The sequence below is a fragment of the Patella vulgata genome, chromosome 3 (genome assembly GCF_932274485.2).
Source record: "Patella vulgata chromosome 3, xgPatVulg1.2, whole genome shotgun sequence".
Taxonomy (NCBI): domain Eukaryota; kingdom Metazoa; phylum Mollusca; class Gastropoda; family Patellidae; genus Patella; species Patella vulgata.
In genome coordinates this window covers 18,847,917-18,875,892 of record NC_065881.2, presented here as the reverse complement: position 1 = coordinate 18,875,892, position 27,976 = coordinate 18,847,917, and the positions used below count along the sequence as shown (strand labels likewise).

The 27,976-nt window shown below is 36.9% G+C and overlaps 1 protein-coding gene across 1 annotated transcript; it reads right to left on the bottom strand.

Moving 5' to 3' along the window:
- Positions 1–963: 963 nt before the first annotated feature.
- LOC126815476 (protein-glutamine gamma-glutamyltransferase K) lies at positions 964–27,976 on the bottom strand. Its single transcript, XM_056100017.1, has 11 exons — positions 27,845–27,976; positions 19,384–19,705; positions 5,518–5,742; positions 4,927–5,184; positions 4,171–4,289; positions 3,939–4,046; positions 3,352–3,526; positions 2,687–2,825; positions 2,100–2,203; positions 1,721–1,883; positions 964–994 (listed from the first exon to the last, which is right to left on the bottom strand). The coding sequence occupies exons 2-11, from the start codon at positions 19,682–19,684 to the stop codon at positions 964–966; spliced, it is 1,623 nt and encodes a 540-aa protein (XP_055955992.1). The 5' UTR covers positions 19,685–19,705; positions 27,845–27,976.

The following is a 27,976-nucleotide window of genomic DNA, read 5'->3' as shown; positions in this document are numbered from 1 at the left end:
ATTATACCCATAAATCATTTTTACACTTTCTGTATTTTCTCACAATGAGTAACAATTTGTTAGTATTCCCCAATAACACCTCCGCTTTGAGACCAGTGAAAGATCTGTTAGACGCGGTCTCAGTACGACACTCTTAAAATATGATCGATAACTAAAAGTAGTTCGGAAGTTGTGTACTACAGGGGATTAATCCGCTTCTTCAGAACGACACTCTAGAAGAATGATCGATAACTAAATGTAGTTCTGTACTACAGTGGTTTAATCTGCTTCTTCAGTACGACGCTCTAAAGAATGATCGATAACTAAATGTAGTTCTGTAGTTCTGTACTACTGGGGGTTTAATCCTCTTCCACGATACTGCTGGGGTTTTAATACGCTTCCAGATATGCTGATATCGCACAAAGCTCATCTAAAAACGATTATTATAAATGTGTACAAGTTTACCTTCAGGATATTTATATTCTGTTGTAATATCTTCTCTCTCATCACGTAATGGTAGTTTGGTACTGATATTTCTACCAACACTGAATAAATAATAACAATATTTAGACATTTGGTACTATGAATAAATAAAAATAATATTTAGATATTTAGTTATTGGTCCTATATTCCTATATTTCTACCAACACTGAGAGAGATAGAGAGAGAGAGAGAGAGAGCGAGAGAGAGAGAGAGTAACACATGGTTCAATTTTATTTCAATAATTCGCTTGCGAGCAGGGGTCTTTAGCAGTGGGAGGAATGGGAGAAAACCCACGAGCTTGGACAGGCGACCTTACTCCTTGTCGCGTACAACCGGGGAATCGAAACCACGCCAGTTGACTCAATGACAGGCCTTATGATACAGCGCACACGTGCTAACCATTCTGCCCCCCCCCCCCTGAATAAATAATAATAATATTTTGACACTTGGAAAAAATAATGATAATAATATTTAGACATTTGATATAAATAATAATAATACCTAGACATTTGATACTATATTTCTACCAACACTGAATTAATAATAACAATATTTAGACATTTGGTACTGATATCAACACTACATAAATATATAGAATCATACACATTGAAGTAGACATAGGTCTTTCCACGGGTACTGATACGGCAGCTTTTGTGACGAAATGTTTCATGTCTAAAACCGACTATTTTAGCAAGCAGCCATCTTGCACGGTTTCTTATGATTACTAGAACATTTTGAAATGAAATGGAGTTTAACGGCCTACTATTGTGCTCCGATCAGGCTAATGAAGACGGAGAACATCAGGGAGGATCGGGGGGGGGGGGGGAGATAAATCAACACTTTTTATGATAAACGTTTCTCGGCCGTGTGCTTTATCCTTTATCGTCAGATGTGGGACAGGATGGGCATTCAAAGCACGAGATAATGATATAGACATTATGTGATATCACAATTAATGCTTTGCATACATGAAATTGAATCCCAATGTCATTCATTGTATTAATTCATAATAAAAATTGACGTCAAACGAGGTGTTGAATTTCTCTGTTTAAAAAGCTCAATGTGTATGTATATACGCCAAAATGATGATAGAGACCATGCGGGGGGGGGGGGAATACATTGTCTCAGGAACCTCGCAAACCCCTTCCTGCAAAAATTCCTGGATCCGCCCCTGAACATTTTGAACCAATTGAATCACCGCCACATGTTTGCTGCCTGATCCCCGTTAAGTTTAATCCATTCGGAGCTTAAAACTTACCATTTCTTTTCTACGTTATTGTTTACCATAGAACCATCAAACTGAGTTACCCAATAGATCTTGTCAGCATTTACCTCGGCAAATATAAATGGTCCATCGTATGGAAGACTCAATTCGCCATTTTTGATGGCAGTCATGGAAGCAGGACCGCAACAACAAACACCTGAAATGGATAAATAATATTCGAACTATGGTGAAACTCAACCATGTTTTCCAATGGTTGCGCAGCAAGTAGAACCTCAAACTTACTCGTTAAAACGAGTGAATTATAACCGTAATCTGGATTAAAGATAACACTAAACCCATTCGAAAATCGACAATTATGATTTTTGAAATCTAAAAGTTTCGGTTTAGGAGCAATATATTTTCTTTTACCTACCATCACTTGTTTCTTGTGGCGTGGCATCTGCAGCTTGCCATCCTCCATAACCTTGTGGCAAATCAGGTCTGGACATCCATACGTCATTCCACACGTGGAAATTCCTAAAATAATTGTAACAAATATCAAAATCATTCTGATTCAGATTCACGTATCGTAATTAAAACTACATTTTGTTTTCGTTCCATTTGTACACCCTATAAACATTTAAAGATATCAATGACAAACGCCTTCTGGACCTTGGCGATCATGATCAGACAGTCAGGTCTAAAGCTATTCCATTTTTCGTTATTCACATCCAACCGGTTTTCTCTGATGGTGATCGGGTAGCCTCGGTTACCACGACGCCATCGCAGACTAATATAGTTCGGATTACTCCCACTGCCTCCATATTTACAGTAAGCTCCAGACCATTCGTCAGACTCTGGAATTCATGCAGTCAACATCACAGTCAACGGACAAGGTGAAGGCATAATACGTTCATACTGAAATTTTGGGGTATAAACATGACCTTAATGGCTTTGGTTCCAGACTGCTAGGGACAATGGCATTTACAAAGCCCGACGCTCCTTAAAAAAAATAGTTACCAAAAAGAATCGGCGTTTCGTCTTTCGTCAGTTTCACCATTCGGGTAAAAATGGATATCAAAAGAAACACTGCCATCTGTGTCGTGAGCAGAATCAAAGTTGGTGACACTTCTGGCGGGAATACCCAGAGCGCGACATACTGTAACGGAAATAAAGATGGACATTTTAAAATCAATTGTAGGACATTTGACAGGAAAACACTTTATAATCTTTTAGGGGCATTTATTAACTGAACTGACTATATTAAGCTCAAAAACAGAGATATATGGTCAAAACCTGTACACTTTTGTAGGCAAAGCAGACTAGCAAATGTCCAAAAACATTACATGTATAGCTATAATCCATCGTGAACATGATGCTCATGTCCGACGCAACATCATTTTAAAAAAAAAACATCTATTCTGTCTAAACGGCGAACAGGTAATTCGTCAGAGGAATATATTACATATGCCAGCTAGTTACCACATGCCAAATATATTTTAAAATACCAGACGTAACTAAAAACACTAAATTTAATTTAAAATAAACATGTTACGGTGGGATATAAATAGTTTTCTGTTTATTAAAATAGATTTATATATACCATATCATGATGTTAAGTTTAATTGTATATATGCTGAGTCTTGCAACTTCTTTTTTTAAGATCCTATTTACAAATTACTTACTTGTTGTTAAGACACCAGAAAAGACCCAACATTGTCCGAATTTAACTGGCATCTTGGTTCTGTAAAATTCTTCCAAAATAGCTGCACTGCCAGACCAGGTTAAAGGTGATTTGCCCCCTTTATAATTCCCAGACCAATTACCAACCAATACACCTCCATCATCAGGAGCATTTACCTGTAGTTAGTAATAATTATTCAGACAAAAATGCGGTAAAGTCAACTTTTATGGACAATCAGATATTGCATGTGTGGAATATCAGGGCATAATATAATGATCCCCACTTCACGAACAATCCTAAAGTATTTATTTATGGGATACTATCCTTTAACATTGGGATAATATGTTGTTTTAGCAGAATACCTGTCCCTTTTCCAGACCAACAACCTCTAAAAATACTCTGAATTATGCACAAATTAAAGATTCATAATCTGTTTAGTTAATTACATTCTATGCATACAGACCATGACCGTCCACGAAATCAGTCTCATTCGGCAAGCCAACGTACAATTTGTAATGTTTTACAGACTCTTCTCATCCCAAATTAATAAAAAAGAAACATGTATTTTTTAAAATCGCGATTACTAACCAAAGCTGTTAATTTTCTAACAACGTTAACTGCATTGCCTCGAACATTCCAGTTTAATTCAGATATTTCCAACAAAAACATACAACAGTCCAAAACATTATCTTGAAACTGAAATATAACAAAACAATTGATTTAGATTCTGAATCTCAATGTTCAAAAATTAGCTGATACTAGCTAATTAATAGAAATATGTAAATTCTATGACTCAAAACTAGTTTATTAATTTGTATACCTGTCCAAAGTTCCATGGCTTCGAGTTAATGTTTTTATAGGTACCAGCGTAGATTCTTCCAGATTCATTTAACACATACTCTCTTAGAGCTCTATTATCGTCATTATAAACCTGGTCATCTGTAAAACAATACGTACGTTCAATTTAGTGCAATTGAAATGTTGTCCTAGAAAGTAATCTGTGAAAGAACAATTCAGCTGGTTCTTTTGGATCAGTTTCAATAGAAGGTTGGGTAATTACGAAGTTCATTCACGATATCATAAAAATATCATGACTTTAACAATAAAACATCATAATATTTCAGTTCGAGACTCGTGTCCAAAGTCACCAGGATGTTATAGCATGACAGCGTATAGAAATTAAACGACTTCAGCTGAATGAAGGACACCACAGTATAATATCAGCATATTAAAATGGATTTAGTTCAGCAACCGAATGTGGTACCGGTAAATGAAGCAAACTAAAGATCAAGGAACAGAGAGTCTTGCGATTGATATATTCTTAGTAATATTAGAGTCACGAAAAAAGAAGATCACGGTTTCGTATTCAAAACCGCAAGACTTAGTTTATGGCCATAAACTGACGATGGGCTAGGAGATTAATCCACGGCTTACCTTTACACCAAGGTTCTCTATATGCCCCTTTACACCAAGGTTCTCTATACGCCCCTTTACACCAAGGATTAATGGGATTGTTGTCTATACGTACCTTTACAGATAGGGTTAAAGCGAATAGAAATAAGTTGTTTATACGTACCTTTACACCAAGGGTTAAACAGAATATAAATAGGGTCTCTATGGTTATATCGATAAATTGCGGTCTTTTGGTCAGCTTTCTTTACGACATCTATCTTAAACTTCCATTTAGCTACGTAACAATTTGGTGGAGTGAAAATGGAGACACGAAGGGTACTCCTATCTTGACGAACTACTTTAGCGCCCCATTGTTTAGGTAAATCAACATCAGATAGAACAAATTCAACATGTGTCTGTTTACTTGGCAACGGTTCCTGTCCTGTAAAACATAAAAATAAACACATTTAATGAATAAGTACTATGTTGCTTCTGTTGAATAATTATTTAAGCTATTGCAAATTGTTAAGCTATTCTATAACAAAGAAAAGAAAGTTTAGAACACATATAGTTGCTAAAGTAACAATGATTGTGCTTAGCAGGAGGGCTTAAAAGCAAATTTAACATTTTTGAGACATGGGGCTAGATCAGGGCCGACATGAAAGCGTTCCGTTTCTGGTTACTATGCGACTCTTGGAATAATGAATAAAAATCACCATCTTCCACAAATTATGCACAATTTGCTGACATATATAAATATGCCCAATCAACTAACCTGCTTGAAAGACAAGCCGAAGATCATCTTTGCTTTTATCATAAGGTCTGTTAAATGTTACGGTGATATCAAACGACTGTCCACGTCTTACAACCAGCTGGGGGTTAGGTGTTTCATATGCCTCAGTTATATCAAACTCATTGGTATGGTGAGCTCGTGTGTTTTCTTCTATGTTAAAATTAACACTTTCTACTTTCAAAACTTCATTGCTTGCCTTGTTAGGATCTGAAAATAGAACAGACGATATATAAGCATACACAAAGGGCCATGCCACTATGGTGTCTCGGTTCTTGGTCCTGTTTAGTTTGTAAATTTAATAAAAGAAATAGTTTTACAAATTATTTTATTTGCGATATTACTGAATATTTCGACCCGGATAATAAATACGCCTTTTTTATCACACAAGCATATACGTAAATATATGCACAAAAGCCTAGCGTTTCTCAAGGCCGCATTAGGGTCGTGTTATATTTGAGATTTATGCGTTGTGTTGCAATATAGGTAATTGTTGAAGTGAGCGTGAAATAAATCTATATAAAATCAATACTCACAGAACTCGTTGATTGGCCTTCCTTTTGTTTATGTATATGTTTTGTTTTTTTGTAATTAGATCTGGGAGGGGCGTGGAAGAGTATATAATCTAAAGGGTACCCAAAGACACTACCCGGGCAGTGGCACTACGGCTATTGTATATCGAATTCCAATTGTCAAATGTTCTCTTACGAGCACACCAATGTGCACACGGAACCTCGGTTGTTCGTCCCATCCGAACGACTATATCTCGTTCCTTGCCAGTTACGAACCCCGTCCTACACCACTGACAAAGGAGAACCACACCGGGGTTTAACGTCCACTCGACACAAACTAGGTCATTTCGGGACTAATACATGGTTCAATTTTATTTTAATAATTCGCTTGCGCGTAGGGGTCTTTAGCAGTGGGAGGAAACCGGAGGACCCGGAGAAAAACCACGAGGTTAGACAGGCGACCCTACTCCTTGTCACGTACAACCGGGGAATCGTAACCCCGCCAGTTGACTCAATGACAGACCGTATGATACAGCGCAGCGCGCACGTGCTAACCATTCGGTCATTCACCTCGCCCCTCCACCCCCAAGATGAGAAGCTAATAAAACAAATGGGCATATTCACGAAGGTGTCTGGGTTTTTGACTGATCTTCAATTTTGGCACACTATATAATTGATATAAGTTGATAGTCAAATCTATGTATTCTTTGTAGATATGAAGTGAATTGCATATTGAGTTAAAGCATACCTGTATTTTAATAAGAAATGGGTGGGAACATATTTACATAGCATAGTTTAATAGCTGAAAGGGCACAGTACTTGACGGTAATATGCACCATATCAACTTGCAAAAATCTATGCAAAAGTGTACAGTATCATACCATCAAAGCGTTTTTGCAATCTTATGCTAATTCCATTACAATTGTAATTTCAGAAGACCACACAGAGTTTATTTCTATTATTATATGGTGACTATTTAAGCCACCACTCATCAGCGCTGGCACGAACAATTTACAGTCTAATACATAACTAACTTGAGAATAACCACGTTTTACAACAGTCAGGGCTGCTAAAGTTTCTGCATGTAAGAAATATCTTAAATAACTTGCTTCTAGATAAATTGAGTTGCACAAAACAATTTATTCATCTCTAAAAAACTCACGACAGGATCGTATTTTATGTCTATTCTTTTGATATTCAACAATTGGTGCAATATACAACCGTGCAACAACAAAAAGAACCAGATTTTGTTTGAAACAGACTTGAATTATTATCACGTCAGCTTAACACATGATCGAGGGAATACAAATGCTGCTATAAACCCAGCATAGAAAAAATTTAAGCGACATCCGTTGGTTGTTTTTACTTATCAATATTTATGACTTCGGAATTACAAAGAGAATCTGGAGACAAATGACGTGATATTGGTGTACCATAAGGGCCTGTATTGGACTCTGTGTTTCTACTGTATGTCCACTCCTCCCCTCTTGGACAAGCTGTAACAAGAAGCCATAGAGTCGCTAATGATTCACGGGCGTATACAGCGGAACCATGTCCCTGTGTTACTCTGAAATTCAACCCTTTAAAGACTAATGTTTAAGCCAACTTAACCAAAGACTAATATATGAAACTCGCTAGTTACAAAGAACTTTTCAAATGGAATCTTCACAGCATCAAAATCTAAATGGATAGAAACACACATCCCAATTAAAGCCTACACAACGTGGTTTCAATATTTTCGTAAAGCAAACGACATATTATAAAGTCAAATTATCCCACTTCGAAGCTACCTGCCGTGTTAATAATGCCAGGAAGATCCAAATGTTATGAACTGCGTAAAATTGGTGTTAAATATTGAAACAATTTACTGCTGATTATTTCGAGTACTGCGAATGAGACTAATGTCATGATTTTCGGCACAGCCCATAATTCCTGGCTAGGTTCGTTGGATCAAGACTAACACATGGTTTAATTTTATTTCAATAATTTGCTTGCGCGTAGGGTTCTTTGGCTGTGGGAGGAAAGCGAACGACCCAGAAAAAGCCATGGGGTTGGACAGGCCACCCGACCCTACTCCTTGTCACGTCCAAGCGGGGAATCGAAACCACGCCACTTGACGTAATCACAGACCTATGATCCAACTCGCACGCGTTAAACCATTCACGTTAACGTAAATAACAGATGAATGTTAAAATATCGCGTTTTAATAATTTAATCATGGTTAAATGGGCAATAACTCCCTCTAAAATCGAAACAGAAAGTGTTTATCATCTCTCAATTAAATCACTCTGTGGTACCAATCGGCTTATAGTCTATCACACATCATGAAAGTCGAAGTAACCATTTTTTCACCTGTCTTTCACAGATAAAATTTACTCTGTCTTTCTCACATCTTAACAAATACTTGATTTAAATTTTAACAAGTTTAAATAAAGCCTACCTTTAACAAGTTTAAACATAGCCTACCTTTAACACATTTTGACAACGCGCAGCCCATAACAGATGTAAAATAATCTAGGCAGAAAGAATCCAATTAATTTTTTTTATTCCGGTTAATGGATATTTCACAGGTAAATTAACACAGTTGTAAAAGAAATACTTAGATGAGTTATTAACGTTCAGTAGTATACACTGTTTATAGCAACACACCAGTTTCACAATACTCAAAATATAACAAATGTACTATTCCGATGTTATATGGACAACACCATGTTCTCGCTTTGTTCAAATAAAGGATGGGTGTAAGTTTATTTATTTAAATTGCGTTGGAACAGAATATTTGAAAAATGTGGATATTTGAAGTTTTAAGTCAAAGTTGGATTCAATAGTCTAGCATCTTATATTATTACGTCATAAAGTGTATTGTTCCTTCTTCGTTTATTTTCTTCTCCCCACCGTCTTATATACAAACACGTAATTGTCTTTCATGGGTGGGAGGATGGGGGGGGGGGCTTTAAAGTCTTACTTATATGCACAAGACTTGCTAATAAAGACACGCATACGTTATGTAGTGTACCATGGCAGATATTTTGTCCTGAGAAACGCGTCACGACCTAGTATTGCTTCGATTGCCAATTGGCATTCAGTAGATCTTTCTTAGCCAACACCGGGGGCACACAAACACTTAATTTTTTATGGTAATTAACGATTTTGTAAGAAGTACATTAACTGTAATAGTGGACAATGTATAGATTGTAATTACATATAGGAGGGTGTACAGCAAGGTGAATTACTTAGTCCACTTGTATTCCAATTCATTATAGTTAAAAAGACGTTGGCCTACTAGACATGTTAGTCGTTCTGGGCCAATATTTACTTTTGTTTAGTAGTGGTTTGTGAAAAAACCCTTTTTATGCGACCACAATGTAAAAATTATAACATTAATTGACAATATAGGATCTGGTGTACACACTGATGCGGACGTAAAAGAACCACTGACAATTGGAATTCAAAACAAGTTTAGACAAATTCTTAAACTTTCAAGCAAATCAATAGATAAAACAATATCGCATAATAATATGCATTTTATTCCAAAGGTGGGGGGTGGTTGCTTTAGCACAAGACATGCCTCCAAATACATCTTGATAACATTCTATTAACACATACTAAACCCAATTTAATAGTTAATTACATTATAAAAGATCAAGGCTATCAGTTTCGTCATATTACTTATCACATAATCATCCAAACGAGTGTTGGTATTTTGGGTGTGATCGTACAAAATCTGATCCCTAACTAAAACACGATTTATCTATCGACTAGGAATATTCAATCTGTCTCATTATATAAGGATATTTTCCGCGTAATCTGGTGTAGAACTAATGCTTGAGTCGCAGCCCCTGTGGCTCATTAGTAAGACACTCAATCGTTAAATCGTTAATTAGCTGGTCCCAGGTTAAAACCCCGGTGTTTTCCGAAATTGTCCCTCGGGGATTATCCGTGGTGGTTCCTCTTGTCAGTAGTGTATGATGGAGTGTCTGACAAGGAACCGCATCTAGTCGTTCTGGTGGTACGAAAACGGAAGTCCCCTGTGAACATTGCGTACACGTAAAAGAACCCTTGATATGAATTCGAAATAAGAGTAGGCTGTAGAAGAGCTGTTCGGTCCTGTCCGGTCAAAATTGCCCTTATAGCTCACTGAGTGGCGTTTGTCTGCCCTCACTAGCCCTGTTGTCAAATAAAATAAGGGCGTTAAACTTCCATTTCTTGATCTTCTTTAATTGTCGAGTGGTAGTATATGACGTGTCTTCTTCAAGTAAGATTTATAGTTTAATATTTACCTATTTTATTACCCAATGGTCTAAAATAAACAAACCACGAGTACCACACAAAATATTGAATGGAAAGTATAAAGGACAATATAAAATTTGATAGCCAATTTTTGACTTGGTCATTCATAAAAGAAATAATTAAAATTTGTATTAAGTTACACCCAATAAAATTGAGTGCACGGGTTCTGATAATATACACAATTAATTCCCGTCATTTGTTTTGTTCAAAGTGATAAAGCTCTTTTCAGTAAAGGTGAGTATTTTGTTAAGTAGCTCGTTGTAGATTGGTTGCTTGTTAACAAAATGCATTACATCATTTTATCAACCCACAGGTAGTCAGTAAATACAATCGTTGGGATTTTTCAACTTTTTTTTCAGTAAATCAAAACCTTTTTTTCAGTAAATCAAAACCTTTTTTCTCTCAATAAATCAGTAAATCAAAACCCCTGTTTTCAGTAAACAATTTACAAAACATAAAGGACATTGTATCTAATGTACATATTTTACAGTAAGGAGGAAGATAAATAGTTTTAAAAAAATCACATTACAACAACGATGTTGTTATGCAAACTACGTATTGTCATCCCATAGACAGGTCTGTATATAATACAAAGGAAATGAGCCTCGCTTGGTATAAAGAGAACCAAACAAAAAGGTAGAAACACTAAATATGGTTAAGCCCCCCCCCCCTCACCGGTCAGGATTTAGTCACAGTTTTCCCAGAATGTACAAGAATGTACGCCAGTGTTAATCGTAGTTTCAAGGTTTTTTTATTCATATATATATATATATATATATATATATATATATATATATATATATATATATATATATATATAGAGAGAGAGAGAGAGATGGGGTTTAACGTCCACTCGACACAAACCAGGCCATTTCGAGATTCCCATATGGTTCAAATTTTTTTTCAATAATTCGCTTGCGCGCAGGGGTCTGTTGAAGTTGGAGGAAATCGCGGTATTCGGAGATTGGACAAGCGAGCCCACTCCTTGTCAAGTATAAGAGGGTAATCGAAACCAGGCCACTTGACTCTATGATGCAACGCGTACGCGTTAACCATTCGCCCCCCACCCTACGCTGTGATACATATAGGCTGTAAGTGATAGACCTCTAGATTTAAAACATAGCACAGTACAGCAATGGTAACATACAGCATAGGCAATTTCATAAACGTAAATTTATATAGAAGTAACGGCTCCTATAGCAAGTAATGATTTGCGAAGTTTGAAGGCTTCGTATACATATTTACATAATTTAACTTGAAGATCTTCATTATTAATAGCCATTTTTAATTCATTAAATTTATAAACAATTTGGTTAAGTGAATAAAATTTAGGGATATGTCATATTTTGTGATAATATTTTAATATATCGATCTTTCTCGATAAATAGGCCATGCGAAGTACACCTAAGTCTGCAAAGGGATATGCTATACATCGGTATTTAATTATTTAAATAATTTTCAAAACAGTATTCATTTTTAAATAGATTATAACTTTTCAGTTTTTATAGATTTCTACGGCTCCCATCGCAGGATTGCATAATACTAATCACCTATTCGAAGCATTATAGGACCAGGTTTCGGCAAACAACACAAATGATTAGTCCAGATGTAAGATAAACCTAGATTGTCGAGTAAAGATTTAACTTGATAAGATCAGTTGTATACATTTATCCTTACGATCACCTGGTCAACGGAGTTAGCATTCATAAAATCGGCAAGATCGTTAAGATAGAATAGGAAAAATAGTGGAGAGAGGCTATCTCCCTGTTTAACACCACATTTGGAATAGAAACTAGTGTTAATCGTACTGATCCGTGAGAACTATCCTCCCCGATTAATCAATTGAATTAATTAAGCAAATTGATGCCAATAGTGAAGAGTGCAAGTTTTAAAGCTTTAAAACTTGCATTTGATTTCAGATGTATTGTCGTGGCCTTTAAATTAGATTATTACATGACATTTCCGCCAATTTGTGGAGCTTACTTTACTGATGAAAAGGTCTTCCGGTGTATTAAAGTTCATTTACGTCAAAAGGTATACATTTGTTTATCAGCTGCACGTAAGTTATGTAATTAATATTAAACAGGCTTATCAGCGATTTTTAAAGTATAATATTATAAAAAGCGACTGATCGTCATTCAAGGGATTTAAATCATTTACACATAACCATAATTTTCAGTATTTACAAAAATAGATGAATTGGAAATTTCGCAACATTCGACATGCCCAGGAACGATATAAACAAACCAGTGCCGCCTATAATGTCCTTTATGGTCCTTTTTTAATCCGATTGAATCCAAGCTGAAATTTTGTCTGTTTTTGATATCTTGGTTTCGTTTTCTTAAATGTGAAGAATACGCAGTGTAAAATGTAAATGACGATTCAATTACTTTAAAGTAAAATGGTATCTCAAATAATCATTTGCCTACATGTAATTCTAATTTAGAAATGTAATGATACCGTTGGGAAAGCCTTATCTTGACTTGTACATTCCATTTTGATATCATATCTAATACTTATATTTGCTGATATTACCAACAACATACCAGCCATAAGATATATCGTTTAAGATGACACCTGGGGATTTATGTTTGTTTCCTAGATAATTAATGCTGTAGATTATACTATATATGGGGGGGGGGGGGCGAATGGTTAGCGAGAGTGCACGCCGTACCATAAGGTCTGTCATTGTGTCAACAGGCGTGGTTTCGATTTCCCGGTTGTACGTGACAAGGAGTAGGGTCGCCCGTCCATCCCGCCTCGTTGGTTTTCTCCGGGCCTTCCCGTTCCTCCAACTGCTAAAGACCCCTACGAATTATTGAAATAAAATTGAACCATATGTTAGTCCCGAAATGACCTAGTTTGTGTCGTTAAACCCCATGTCTCTCTCTATCTATCTCATGGAATGGTAATGAATACGCCCACACCTTTGAAGTATTGTCTATAATCGTTATTAGAAACAGTTAATTCGTGAAGATGGTTAGCTTCCAATTGACATAATATCTTATATTATTTATACCGGAAAATTCTTGGAACCACGATGGCTCAGTGTGTAAGCTACTGGTTCACTAACCAGCATGTACCGTTTTCTCCTTGTGGGTGGTGCAGGGCGGAGGGCCGGGAAATGAATGACGTTTAGTCATTCGGGTGGAACGAAACATCAGGATCCTATGTACACTTTGGCGTGCACGTAAAGGAATCTTCGACTCGATTATGAGTAGGCCGAAGCGTGCTTTATGATCCGAAAACTCGTATCCGAGCCTACGAGAAATGGGGTTTTAACGCCCACTAGGTCATTTCGGGACCAACATATGGTTCAATTTTATTTCAATAATTCGCTTGCACGTAGGGGTCTTTAGCAGTTGGAGGAAACCGGAGGACCCGGACAAAACCCCTGAGGCTGGACAGGCGACCGTACTCCTTGCCACGTACAACCGGGGAATCGACACCACGCCAGTTGACTCAATGACAGACCTTATGATACAACGCACTTGCGCTAACTATGCGACCTCATACCCCCACACCCTCAGTTGCCATACAGTTGAAATTTGACTAGTACAGAGTTGTTATATACAGTTGCAGTTTGACTTGTCCGTAATTGTCATATAGAGTTGAAGTTAGACTAGTCTGTAGTTATATAAAGATGAAGTTTGACTAGTCGGTAGTAGAGTTGAGAGGTTTGACTAGCCTACAGTTGTCATATTAAAGAATTTACTAGTTTAACACCTGGATCTAATTATAGCTTTATTTATCGGTTTATATTTCCTGTTTTATTATTAGTATATCATAAAAGCAGGGTTTATATAAATGTACACCCCTGCATAATCTATTATAGTTATATAAAACTTACCGATCCTTTAAGAACTAAGGCCTACAAATGTACATATTTGATTTTGGTCCAAAGACCCACTAATAACGACAGATCATGGACCACATTACGTCAAATGCTTATACACAAAAGCCCAACAAAAGCTTGTTGGCTATTTGAACTTAAATGATGAGTTGTGTCAGATGTGTAATAGAAACTTCGAAGCAGATACTCATGGGCATACATAATATATTGTTTCAATGACATTTAGTAACTGAATTGGAATATACAGGTCACAATTCTATGGAATACAATTAATGCGTCGACTAAGCTTCTCTTGTCATTATCAAGCAATGGTAAAATATAAAATATATAACGAGACAATATATACATGTAAAAAACAACATTTGGTTAATGCTGGCCAATTAGAGACACCCTTCTAATTACTTTGAAGGAAAATTATCTTAATAAACTGAAAATGTGATAAGTAGGCCAGTTATAAGAAGTAATTGTATTCCATAGAAATGTGACCTGTATAGACAAAGTATGCACTGGGAATTTCGAAGCAAACTTACGGTTGTTTACAAACGTATTTACGAATATTTACTAGTATATATATAACTCAACAAAAGTAGACCGTTCAACACAATTTCATTTCAAAGGTAGGATAAGTGGACACAACTTTTAAGTCTATATTTGTAATTTCATTATATAGAAAGATATTTGTTTATCAACATTTAGGCCGAGAACGTGCATTGTAGACCAATCGCTAGTACTTGAAATATTAGAGACAAATACCATCATAGCACGGAATTTAATCTGGGTTATTTGAAATATTTGAACGATAAATACCATCATATCATAGAAACACTAGAAGTTTATCAATAGGTCAATAACATTCCTCTCGGTAATTTAATAATAATAAGATGTGTTTGACCCAGGAGACCTTCATGGATAAATCAGAACGCATAGGTTATAATCCTCGAACAGTTTATAAAGTGCTATCTTTATGCTTTGAATATAGCCTTACAAAGTTTGTTGCGTGGGGAGGACTACCGATGGGTTAATTTATAATGATTGCCCCCCGTCCTATCCGAACATTATCACTTAGATCAAATCCTGTCTGCACTATACAAAGGATTGATTCATTCACGTGAACATAAATTTTAATAATCGGTGGTTTGTAATTTGTTACTTATTTATGTGAATAGTAACAAGTAATGATCAATGGTTTGTAATTTGTATATGTATTCCATAGCTAGCGACATAGACAGGGCGTCGACCAGGAGAAAGTCCAGGATGGTTTCTGTGGTACACCTCCCCGGTAATAGCTTCACGTATACGACGATGTCTACTACCTTGTTGTCCCATTTTCCGGGATATTTGATTAACAAAGGCAAAACAATCGAATCGAAAATATTTTTTTCCAGGGAGAGCTTGGTTAATCAAATTTTCAAACACCAAAAACGTTTTCCAAACATCTCTAAGAATCTCCAGAAATTAATATCTATTGACGTATCAATTGTTCAGTTTATCCTGGATTTGGTGCCATATATACACGAATAAACAACATGTCCCAATAACCCGGTATTCCTTATATTTTATAGCACAACACCCGTTCTAAACACCAGTCTACACTTAATACTAATATTATTTATATGCATTTATCAAAAACAGGTGGGTAAAGACTTAATTACAAGTGTTTTTCATGTTAATAAGTGTATTCCTTGACTCACAAACTCGTACTTCAAGCACCTTGTCACTTTTACATCAAACATAAACATCATAATATACAAGTCCAACCCAGAAACTGCACTTCATACAAAAAAACCCTACAAGTATGACTCTAAATTATATTTAATGTACCTTTATACCGTATACATCTCGGAGTACATGAAGCGAAAGTCTATGAGAAATGGTCATTTCAGAAATAGGTTTGTTTAAAAATCGTGTTGAATTGTATACAGCGAATTCTTGTCAAAAATTAGCAGATACTTGTTTTATTGTCGCCCTTTAACGAAAAGTATTTAAAGAATAACAATAGTTATACTAAGAATATCCAACAGCGATATTATGAGGAGCCTATTTAATTTTTTTAATCTTTTCCGCGATGTTAAGAAATACAATCATTGTATTTTATATAGTCGGAGACAACATGTGGTGCACGATTTAGAAAGCCTTCGTCATCATTATAGAAGGCAGACCACCGACGCATTTACCCTTCTTCTGTTTTGTTGTTGTTTTGTTTTTAATCAATCGGAGAAAACTATCAGGTACCGCACTTACAATATTTAGTATAATCTTTTTTATCTAGTACTGGACCACCCTCAAACCGCAGTATACCCCGGAAGTGACGTTATAAGCGGAACTGTAATCAACTGTAAATAAACGAAGCAGCGCACGTGCTTCAGTAACCTAGCCTTCCATTCCATGACTTCCTTAATAATTTCATAACGTGGCTTCTGTAAGTTTTTGAAACTTTTACCCGATCCTCTTAAACTAAACCCACAGTCCCATATTTACAGTAGCTATTAAAATTAGCGCACCTGGTTTCTCAGTTACCAGTCTGATTAAAATTTCGTTTCGTAACTTTCGATGGTCCGAAGTGCAGAAAGGTAAAGTGAAATTTAGAACTATAAAAATCGAAACGAAATAGGATTTGTGTTTTAATCAGATCTATCAGTTACTTTCATTAATTTGTTAATTAATATGTACATCATAGAAAGTTTTAATACATGATAATAAAGGAAATGTAAAAGAATCTCCAACGACTGGACAAAATGATAAATTTTAATCAGTACTTTATCGATAATAATCATCATCCATTGACTTTTGATCAGAATGACTTTATATAGAAATATCTATAAATCCCACAATCTTCGATGCCAAATATCGATAATTGGCACCATCTTTCGACGAGAGATCACAATGCATTGTACTCAGAATTAGTTTATTTTCAACAGAAATATCTAACACATTACAGTCTTGGATACAAAAATCTAGATGTTTGTCATATTGACATTTAAATGTCTGACGAATTGTTTATAGAGTGTAAGATGTATAGAAAGCACGTGTTAAAGTAAATGTTAAATCTTGTTAGATGTTATTTTAATCAACTCAATTACAATACGATGAAGGCTATAGAATCACCTCATTGAGTCGACTGGGGTGGTTTCGAATCCCCGGTTGTACGTGACAAGGAGTAGGGTCGCCTGTCCAACCTCGTGGGTTTTCTCCGGTTCCTCCGGTTTCCTCCCACTGCTAAAGACCCCTATGCGCAAGCGAATTATTGAAATAAAATTAAAACCATATGTTAGTCCCGAAATGACCTAGTTTGTGTCGAGTGGACGTTAAACCCCATTTCTCTCTCTCTCTATAGAATCACCAATCGGTAAACATGTGAGATTCGACTACAAAGATGTTACCGAAATTAAATGAAATGGGGTTTAACGTCCTACTCTCCTGCACCGATGACTTATTAAGACGGACTACACTATAGAGTGTGGACATTATGCACTACGATCTACTCGTAATTCGAATTCCAGTTGTCAAGGGTTATTTAACGTGTACGTGCCATCTGAAGGACTAGACCTATTCCTTGTCAGGTCCTGCGCCTCTGAAAAGGGGAAACCAGCACACCGGAAAATCCGAACAGCTTTCTCGGCCAACAACGGTAGCGACCCCGAGATCTGCTGGTTACTTACAGATCCACCGCAGCTCCCAAGATGTAACCAACTTAAAGGCGCTAAATCGCTAATATTTGGGACCCAGAAATTGACACAAATTGATCGCAACCCATATAATAAGGAAATATGAATGTATATAAACTGATTTAGATTCAATCGTTTCCATTCTTATTCTAATTTCAAATCAGTTATGTTCGGTGAAGTACACCAGAAGTCTCAATCGTGTGTCAATCTCTAGCGTCTGGTTATTCCAGTCTACACCGATAGTATTTATTGCTCTCCTGATAAGAATATGGCGACACCGGTTGGCATGACTTGTGGAATATGTCTAGCCTCGTTCTTCGAGTCCCTTGTTACAAATGGCGCTGAAACGCATTATGGTACACGCGTATACCAATGGTAAAATGTTTATTATGTCTTAAATATTGGTTATCAGACACCCATATTTTCCCGGTAAGATAACAACATCAATGTTGATTTAAATTAACAAATAATTCGTGTTTTCAATTTCGAAGAATTTGGATGATATTGAGTTAGAGACTTGCCCACTTTAATATAAGTCTATGCCAGTCGGAATAACTTACGGTCATGAATCAATATTCCGTCCCATCCCGGACAAGTGTAAACCCGACTTGATTCGAACTTGGGATATTCTAATCGCGAAGTCAAGAAATCAACCACTTCTCGGTGCTGACATTTTTATAGCAATAATGCGCTATCCATTATGAAATAGACCATCAATAAAAGACTATAGACTATAAATACTTTTCATTTAAGTACCGGTGTGGGTGGGGAGTGGATGGCCGAGTGGTTAGCACGTGCGCGCAGTATCACAAGGCCTGTCATTGAGTCAACTGGCGTGGTTTCGAATCCCCGGTTGTACGTGACAAGGAGTAGGGTCGCCTGTACAACCTCGTGGGTTTTCTCCGAGTCGTTTGGTATCCTCCCACTGCTAAAGACCACTACGCGCAAGCGATTATATGTTAGTCCCGAAATGACCTAGTTTGTGTCGCGTGGACGTTAAACCCCATTTCCCTCTCTTATCAGTCCACACAGTAGTAGTATCACCCATGGGGTTTTGTCACGCACAAACCCGGTATTCGAATACAACCATTAGCCCGGGGGGGGGGGGGGGGCTGAATGGTTAGCGTGCGCGCTGTATCATAAAGTCTGTCATTGAGTCGACTGGCGTGGTTTCGAATTCCCGGTTGTACGTGACATGGAGTAGGGTCGCCTGTCCAACCTCGTGGGTTTTCTCCGGGTCCTCCGGTTTCCTCCCACTGCTAAAGATCCCTGTACACGCAAGCGAATTATTGAAATAAAATTAAACCATATATTAGTCCGGAAATGACCTACTTTGTGTCGAGTGGACGTTAAACCCCAGTTCTCTCCCCCTCCCCCCCCCCCCCCTCTCTCTCTCTCTCTCTCTCTCTCTCTCTCTCTCATTATCCCGGTTGGTGCAGAAAACTATGACCAAAGACGTTACCAAAAATGAACCCCCGATTATATATAACTGTTTTCTTTGTTTACCATGAAAATGACAAAACTTTCTTACCGTTATTATTAACAGAGCTTGGACGTTGTGCTGGATCTCGTACTATTATCCCGGGCAAAAAGACGGGGGAATGATTGAAATCATCGTAAGGATCACTACCATAATCGACGATAATGCAATGACGATCGTTTCTGTCGCCATTTTGTGGCTGCACTATTGGCTGCCACATATCCCTGTTTCCGAAACTCCAGTTTAGTGGAAACCCAGTATGGAAACCACGGTCAGGCTGCATGTTGGTGAACCGATTAGACCTCCCGTGGCCATTGCAATCTCCAAGTTGACGTCTGTGATGGCGTGGCATCGTCGAAAACCAAAATAATTCCTGAAAAATAAATACCAAAAATTTAAAGATGCTGTGGATATCCTTTGATAGAAGCAGGCATCTTCCATAAACTAAGCTAAATTAAACTCCTCAACTGGACCCTTTCAAAAAACGGGGAGTCGAGGGAGCATCCCTTGACTCAGTGACACAACTTATTGTCTAACGCACATTCAAATTGAATAAATAACAGGTTTCATTAAACAGGTTTCGTAGTCGAACTGAATATATAACAGGTTTTGTATTCGAATTAAATTTAACAGGTTTCGTAGTCGAATTGGATATATAACAGGTTTTGTAAAATGAAATGAAATGGGGTTTAACGTCCTATTGCTCTTTTCCAACTCGGCTAATGAAGACGGACATACACCATACAGTTTGCTGTGGGGAATTTTGCCCGGACTGCGAAAATACGGTCTACTCTTATTTCGAGTTCAAACTGCTAGGGATTCTTTTACATGCACGCCAATGTATATGGTCAGAAGACTACCGTATATTGTGTATGGCCTGCAAATATAAGGTATAGTTCGAGTAATAAATAATCCGGTTATTCAACCATTAAAATCCTATTTAGTCAGCAGAATAATATAGAGGGGTATCAGGGTCAAAAGTATACTACAGGTGAGAATAATAAAGGTAGTCCTTGACAAGGATCAATTGTATATATTTTATGACCTATTAACACTGGCTACCTATTTGGTACTAATTCATGGCTGAATACATGGAGTCGTGAAAAATATTTTTTGTATAATATAACACTGTGGGATATACTATGTATGTTTTCCGTGTTTTATGTACTCTAACAATAAACATATACCATAATAAACATAACACATACACACATAAACAAACCTTACCGATGATCTTTAATGTGCTGCTAATAAAAGAAACGGACGCACATATACAGATGTAAATATCTGGGAATCTTTAACGTGTTGTCAGTGGTGGACGTCGGACGGTCGGAGTTAATATACAGATGGTAACCTCGGGGATAAATGTTTTGGTGTAAATATCTAGGATCTTTAACGTGCTGCTAATATATGAAACCGACACTATTACACAGATGGTAACCTCGGGGCTATATGTCTGGGGATCTTTAACGTGCTGCTAATAGATGAAAACGATGCTAAGAGGCAGATGATAACCTCGTTGCTAAATGTCTGGGGATCTTTAACGTGTTGCTAATATATGAAAACGATGCTATTAACTCGGGTGTAAATTCCGGGGATCTTTAATGCGCTGCCAATGAAAGAAACGGATGTAAATATACAGATTATCCCGAGTGTAAATGTCTGGGGATCTTTAATGTGCGGCTAATAGATGAAACCGACGCTATTATACATAATATGATAATCTCGGGATATATGTCTGGGGATCTTTAACGTTCTGCCAATCGTGGAATCCGAAGCCAATATATAGATGATAACCTCCGGACGAAAGATCACCAGAAGAGTTACTAGCCCAAACAATGACACTCAACAGTGGAACGTATTCATCAATAAAGCTTAAGAATATCATACCAATACTCTTTAAATTCGACACACTTAGACAAAATACTGAGTTGACAAAAGTCAAGCAATTGCCGAACAGACAATTTTGAAAATTCGATCGCCGCAGTAGCCATTTGTAGTGTGACATGGACGAAAAATTACGATCACCGATTTTAAAAGTGGATGTCCAGGTTCTGTACACTGTCACAACATTTACAGGAGTTTTCCTAATAAAAAATCTCCGAAAAAAATCGAGAAAATTTATTTATCTCCATGGAGGAATCATAAGCTAATTGGCACAAACCAGCAGCATACAACGAACAAAAACAAATACCACATTAAAATAAATTTAAAAAAATATATATCAATATTTTATGCATATAAATCTGAGCGAAAATTGGGAGAGGGGGGGGGGAAGAAGTGGGGATAACATCAATGCGAAGCTCTCAGACAATATTTCTGTTCATTTAGGTGCATTCATGTATATGACTAGAGTTAATTGAGGTCAACACGGCGGCAATGCGTCGCACGTTAGTCTCTTCGAGTGTAGAAACAAATATGCTCTGCCCAATCAGGGAAGGGTTCAGGCCCCCTGCCCCACCCTCCTGGATATGCGCCTGCAACAAAAATGTCTGTGCTGTTTTCGTTTTGTTATTACCCAAGGAAAGCGTTTTAAATAATATTTAGTTTCCTGACTTGTTTGTGCGTGTTTTTATTCAAACCAACTCTTTGATCTACTCATAAGAATTGAAAGAGAATATTTTGAGGAAACAAACGTGTTTCATATCAGGTACAGATTATTATCGTAAAAGGGCCAGGCTCAAATAACTTTTACTCAAATAAATTAATATTCTGAGAACTAATGTACTCAAGCACAAACTATTATACCTCCTGCCATTATATTAATGTTTTTATAGAATATGTTACGATATATTAAACACATTTATCATACATATTTCACGCTTCACATAGCGAAAAAACGATTACCTACCCAAATCTAATAAATATATTCTATATTCTAAATATTATTATCAAAGAACATTGACCTTTTATGGTACAATGTTACTTTTAACAGATAAATATGAAAAAGGAAATTGCCGAACTTGGTGACATTAAGATATTTCTCTATTGATATGTATATCTCCCCATCATGTAAATTTCCTTTTAAATATAAGTCATTAATACACGGTTGGCTATTTTCATGATAAATCTTTTTAATGCATCAATAAGTCCACTGAATATTTTAAAGTACACCTATATCTATTATACAGTGTTACAACTTACATCACGCTACAGTAAACATTGACAAGAATAAAAAAATTGTGAAATACTGATATTTGTAGAAAAGGGGACAATGGCCATTGATGTTAAAGTTCTTTTTAGGTAACTTCACCTCTTCAAATCTTCAAAACAATATAGGACATCGCCCAAGGGGCTCCGCAAGGTTCGCTATCTATGTCTTTAAAGATACCAATAATGTATCGCTTAAAAGGTTAATTCATTTAATTTTACAGAAATAAAGCATGACAAATGGCATTAATAAAAGAAAAGGTCTTATAACCTTCTAAGTTGTAAAATACTAATATTTGTAAAAAGTGACAATGACTATTGATGTTACAACTTTTCCTCTTTAAATCAAAATAGTTCATCGCCCAAGGGGTTCCGCAAGGTTCGCTATGTATGCCTTTTAGATATCATTAATGTATCACGTAATAGGATTATGCCATTCAGTTTTTCAGAAAAGAAATCGTGACATAAAATGAAAGGCTTTATTACATGCTTTCTTGTGAAGTATCATTAATAATTATAAATGACAGCAGAAACTGATATATTAAATAAGTAAACGTCTACTTAGAACTTGAAATATAAGATTCCATGCCCTAAACTATGACATATTTTAGAAGTTCCTGAAACACAGTAGAAATGAAATTCCATCCATTTGGCCACAGATCACCAATAATTTCTCCAGCTATGAGTTTCACCATGGAAAACTTGAGATACACAAACATAAATTATCATACAAGTGAACACGCAGTTGTACCCGCACCCCCCACCCACCCACCCACAACATTTCATCGTAACCGACCTGGAACCCGCCCGCCTCAATTCTTGAATTCTTGAATATCCACCAGAAATGCCAGAAGATGTATACTCAAACCCTTTTCGTGGATTCTACAACAGAAAGTCAACAAAAAATCGCCAAGCAAAAGGGGGATAAAGGGAATGGGAGAGGAAGACTAAACCTAAATGTGGCACTAGCGTAGGAATTACTGGCGATGATTCTGATAATTGACAAGGTCAGCACGGAAATCCCGTTTCAAGGTAAAGCATGTCAGGATCTGCCCCCTTTTCAGATTAACTGCATTGTACGCGTAGTAGACAAGAGTTAGGACACATTTTGAAATCACTCCATATTGTCTGGTTTAAAAGAAAACGTGGTCTAGATAACGTCGAATTTTGTTATAAATTAAACTATGAAAATACTCAGTTTTGTAATGTAGTTGATCATGTACCTGATTAAAGGGGCGGGGGGAGGGGTCGTTTGTGTTTTGATGATTTTTGGGTGACTATATTGTTTCAAATTACAAAATCGATGGAATTTTTCCTTCCGTCTCAATATAACTTCCACGCATGCCTGCGCATACAATGGTTTCGTAAACAGACACGACTAAACATAATTTTAAAAATAATCACCCCCCCCCCAAAAAAAAAAACCCACGTTGTCCATGTATTGTCAACTTCTTGGTTTCACGAGGAGTTGTTTTAAGTGTTCTAAAGCTAAAGCATACCCTGTCTTGTACATGGTACTAAATGGTTAGAGAAAGCAAAAGGGGGACAGAAGAAGTTGGAATAACTAATGAAAACTTCTTTCAAGCCAGACACATCAATATGGAGGTTCACGTCCCATGATCTTGAAACTTCAACAAACGACCTCTGTTCTGAAAACCTTGACTACAATAGCATTTAATAGTAAGTACCCAGCATGTGTGCAACGGTACGCACAAAGACTCCTATACAAAAGTTATAAAAATGGTTGTAATATGATAATGTTAAACCTATTGAAGTAGAATCATGCTTGATTTTGTATGACAGTATTAATTCAACTGGTTTATAATCTTATGAAAATACGTGCTTGTTGACATTCCTTACCGATGTATGAAATAGCTTGACTTAATACTAATCTCTCTATGTGTGAAATGAAATGAAATGAAATGAAATGGAATGCAATGGGGTTTACACTACTTTTACTGATTAGTATTGATAGACTGGGACAATAACAGGAGCCTACTATGCTGTCATGAAGAAGCAGTCAACATGCCGCTCTTGATCGCCGCTCTCAATTGCTTCAACAAGTCAGCATAGTAAGCTCCTGTTATTGTAGTTTTAGGTGGTTTATAGTCTATAAGTATCACGCCCCTTGAATTCCAGAAAATGGTCGAAATGATCTTGTCAGCAGAAGACTGAGTTCTGAACTTCTTGGGTACAGGAGAGTGCTTATGCTTTCATTGCATGGATTCTTGCTTGGTGTCAGGATCCCAGTGATGAATCCACGTTTCATCCCCTGTAACCAGACGGGCATATAAGTTATCGGGATCAGCATTGTAGATGTCCAAGAGCTCACGACTGGATTCAACTCTCTAGTGCCGATCTTGTGCATTTAAGTTTCGTGGCACCCATCTTGCAGACACCTTGGACAAGTGCAAGTACTCATGAATTATGGTGAAAACACTTCCATGAGAAATGCCACACTCTGAAGATATCTCGTCCACCTTTATTGTACGATCGGACATGATTAAGCCTTCGATCCGTGCAACCATATCATCTGTAATGGCTTCAACAGGCCTTCCTTACCGTGGGTCATCGTCCAAGGAGCTGCGACCCCGCTTAAACTCAGCTGACCATTTTGCAACAGTAGAATATTGAGGGGCTTCCTTCCTATAGACATTGGTCATACGTTTATGTATTTCGGTCGCATTCACCCCTTCTTTCGTGAGAAACTTTATAACCGCACGATGCTCAGTTTTAAAACCTTCCATGATTACAGGAGGGTACCTGTGTTCAACAGACTGTAAATCTCAAGTAAATGACCGGGAAGAGTTGTTTATGTCTGTAAACTGTCGTCAGATGGCCTATCTCAATAATGACATCATCGATGATGTCTTCAGGTGTGTATCAATACTCACTTCTATGAACTCATTGACTTCCCCGTATATAACTGTGTAAAGTTAAAAACGAAGGAAAACAAAACGAACCAAAATATGATACAAATTTACCTTAATATACGCCAGTGGGCTCTTATTAAATATACATTAATCAAGGGCCAGGTCTTTCTTTAGGTCAAATGTTATATTCATTTTATACAACTATATTGTAATTACAGTGTGCTATGGGGGACATTTTGCCTTGACAGCGGCGCTACGGCCTACTCTTTTATCGAATTCCAACTGGCAAGGGATCTTTAACGTGCACGGTTTTTAGTACTATCTGAACGACTGTACGTTGTCTCTTGACAGGCCCTCTGTCCTACACCACTGACAAGGGGGGACCACGCCGGAAAACCCGATGAACTTTCTCGGCCAACGCAGGGATCGAACATGGGACCTTCAGGTTAGCGAGCCAACGTCTTAGTCACTGAGCCACCGTGGCTCTACCCATCCCATTTTAACAGGGTACCAATCCTATGAAAAGATTACTAACAAGTTTGATTACATCTAGAACATCGTGGTCTTAAGCGAGCGTTGTCAAGTTGCGGCCATAAACGACTGATTCCAGTCGCAAACGAAATCAAATTGGGTTTAACATCCAACTTTTCTGCTTCAAACGGGCTAACGAGAGAAATTTTGCCAGGACCACGGCACTACGAGCTAGATTACTCTTATTTCGAATTCCATCTGTCAAAGTGTCTAATGTGCATGCCCATATGTACACGGGACAACACACTGTTCCTTAATAGCACCCGTGCTACACCACTGCCAAGCGGAAACCACGGCGGAAATATAACACATAACTTTATAGCACATACCTATTTATAATAAAAAGATAAATTTTAAGTTAGATTTGATGTACACTACTTTATCATTGAATACCAAGGTAATAAAATTGCACATGGGTAAACACTGACTATTCCATGGTCTTGTTTTTATGACTTCTTGTAGATTTACTTATTTACATGTACTGTTTGTAAGACAGTTTCAATTATTTCACGATCTTATAAAACACAGGTTTTGATTACGACGCGTTACTAAGTACTAGGAATGTATGCAAAAGTAATAAACCAAACACGTGAACATTTATTGTATATTAATATATGTATGGTAGCGAATAGAGATTTATTTAATAGAATCTGTGCTCAATATACAACTATTATATCTATTCATTACATAACTCCGCGGTAGACGAGGCAGTTATATAATACTGTCTTTTATCAAAAAATATGCATACATGTGATAACCTTGTAAAGGTGCTATTTGTAAATTGAAAAGACACATACATATTGCTTGTACTCCATGATCGTCACAATATTCGCTATCTATTTTAAATAGACTACTAAGGGTGGAGCAGCCTACATTGCTATATTTCTCTTATTACAAGTACATGTATACGTGATTATATTTTATGCTTTGATAATTAATTAATACAATATTCTTCACCTATCTTTTTTCTCTTGCATATTGTTAATTATAACAATTATAATTATAACCTGGAATTCCCCGTGTTCGATCCTGGTTTTGGCCGAGAAAGTTCATCGGCTATTCCGGCATGGTTTCCCCTTGTCAGTGGTTCTGGTCGGAGGTTCTGGCAGGGGACATAGTGGCATGCATGTATAAGAACCATTGACGGTTAGAATTTGAATAAGAGTAGGCAGTAACGCCATTTCACACGACATGGCGTATGCCCGTTTTTATTATCCCGGACAGAGCAGAACTGTATGACGTTAAACCCTACTTCATTTCATTCCTTTTGCCTTAAAATTCCAGTCCGATTTATGTTGCTATTTTGTTTTTGACGCACTAACTTAATGACGTCGACTGCCGTAACGAGACCCAATCGGCAGACTACGGGTCGTATCGTTTACAGAGCTTCATTCTTGTACTCAGTATATCCTGAAGACCTATGACTAAACTTTGTAGTCATATCTACTTCTATATATATTTCCAAAGGCTTATTATATTTTAAACCCTATCATCAATAACTATCAAAAATTTCTAACTTGGACTTGGTATATAGTTTCATTTCTGTAAATTGAATATGTTTAAAATATGTCTTTCAATTTACTAACAGTAGTAATGCCTAACTTTATAGGACAATACAATGTTTGTGAAATACTCCTTTTCTGTAAGTTTGTTTGGTTAGGCGGGGCAATGGTCTAACGAATGGTCTGTTATTGAGTCAACTAGCTTTCAAATTCCAACTGTGAAGGGTTCTTTTACGTGCACGCCAAAGCGGGCACACGCTGACAAATCCTGGGAACTTTCTCGATTCAACGCCGTGCTAACCTAGCTAACATGGCTCCTTTGTTTTGCAAAAATGGAAAAAAAGAATATAAATATACATAAAGCACTTTGATAAAATATTAAACGGACTGTGCATCACAATAATCGTCTAAATACCTATCATTATGATTTAACAGAGTTTAACTTAAAGCGCTTACCTGACAAAAGTTAACAGCTTATCGACGCGACACGCTCCTAAAGTAGACTGATATCAGCGATAAAATTGTTAACCATATATACGTGTTAGTTAGCCCCTATAAACTAGATCTATAGACCCTGTTGTACAATAG

Coding starts and splice junctions, on each gene's coding strand:
- LOC126815476 (XM_056100017.1), bottom strand. CDS start 19,684: ATGCCACGCCATCACAGACGTCAACTTGGAGATTGCAATGGCCACGGG. Junction 5,185..5,517: donor TCGGCTTGTCTTTCAAGCAG/GTTAGTTGATTG, acceptor TATGTTTTACAG/GACAGGAACCGTTGCCAAGT. Junction 1,884..2,099: donor GCCACAAGAAACAAGTGATG/GTAGGTAAAAGA, acceptor TATCCATTTCAG/GTGTTTGTTGTTGCGGTCCT.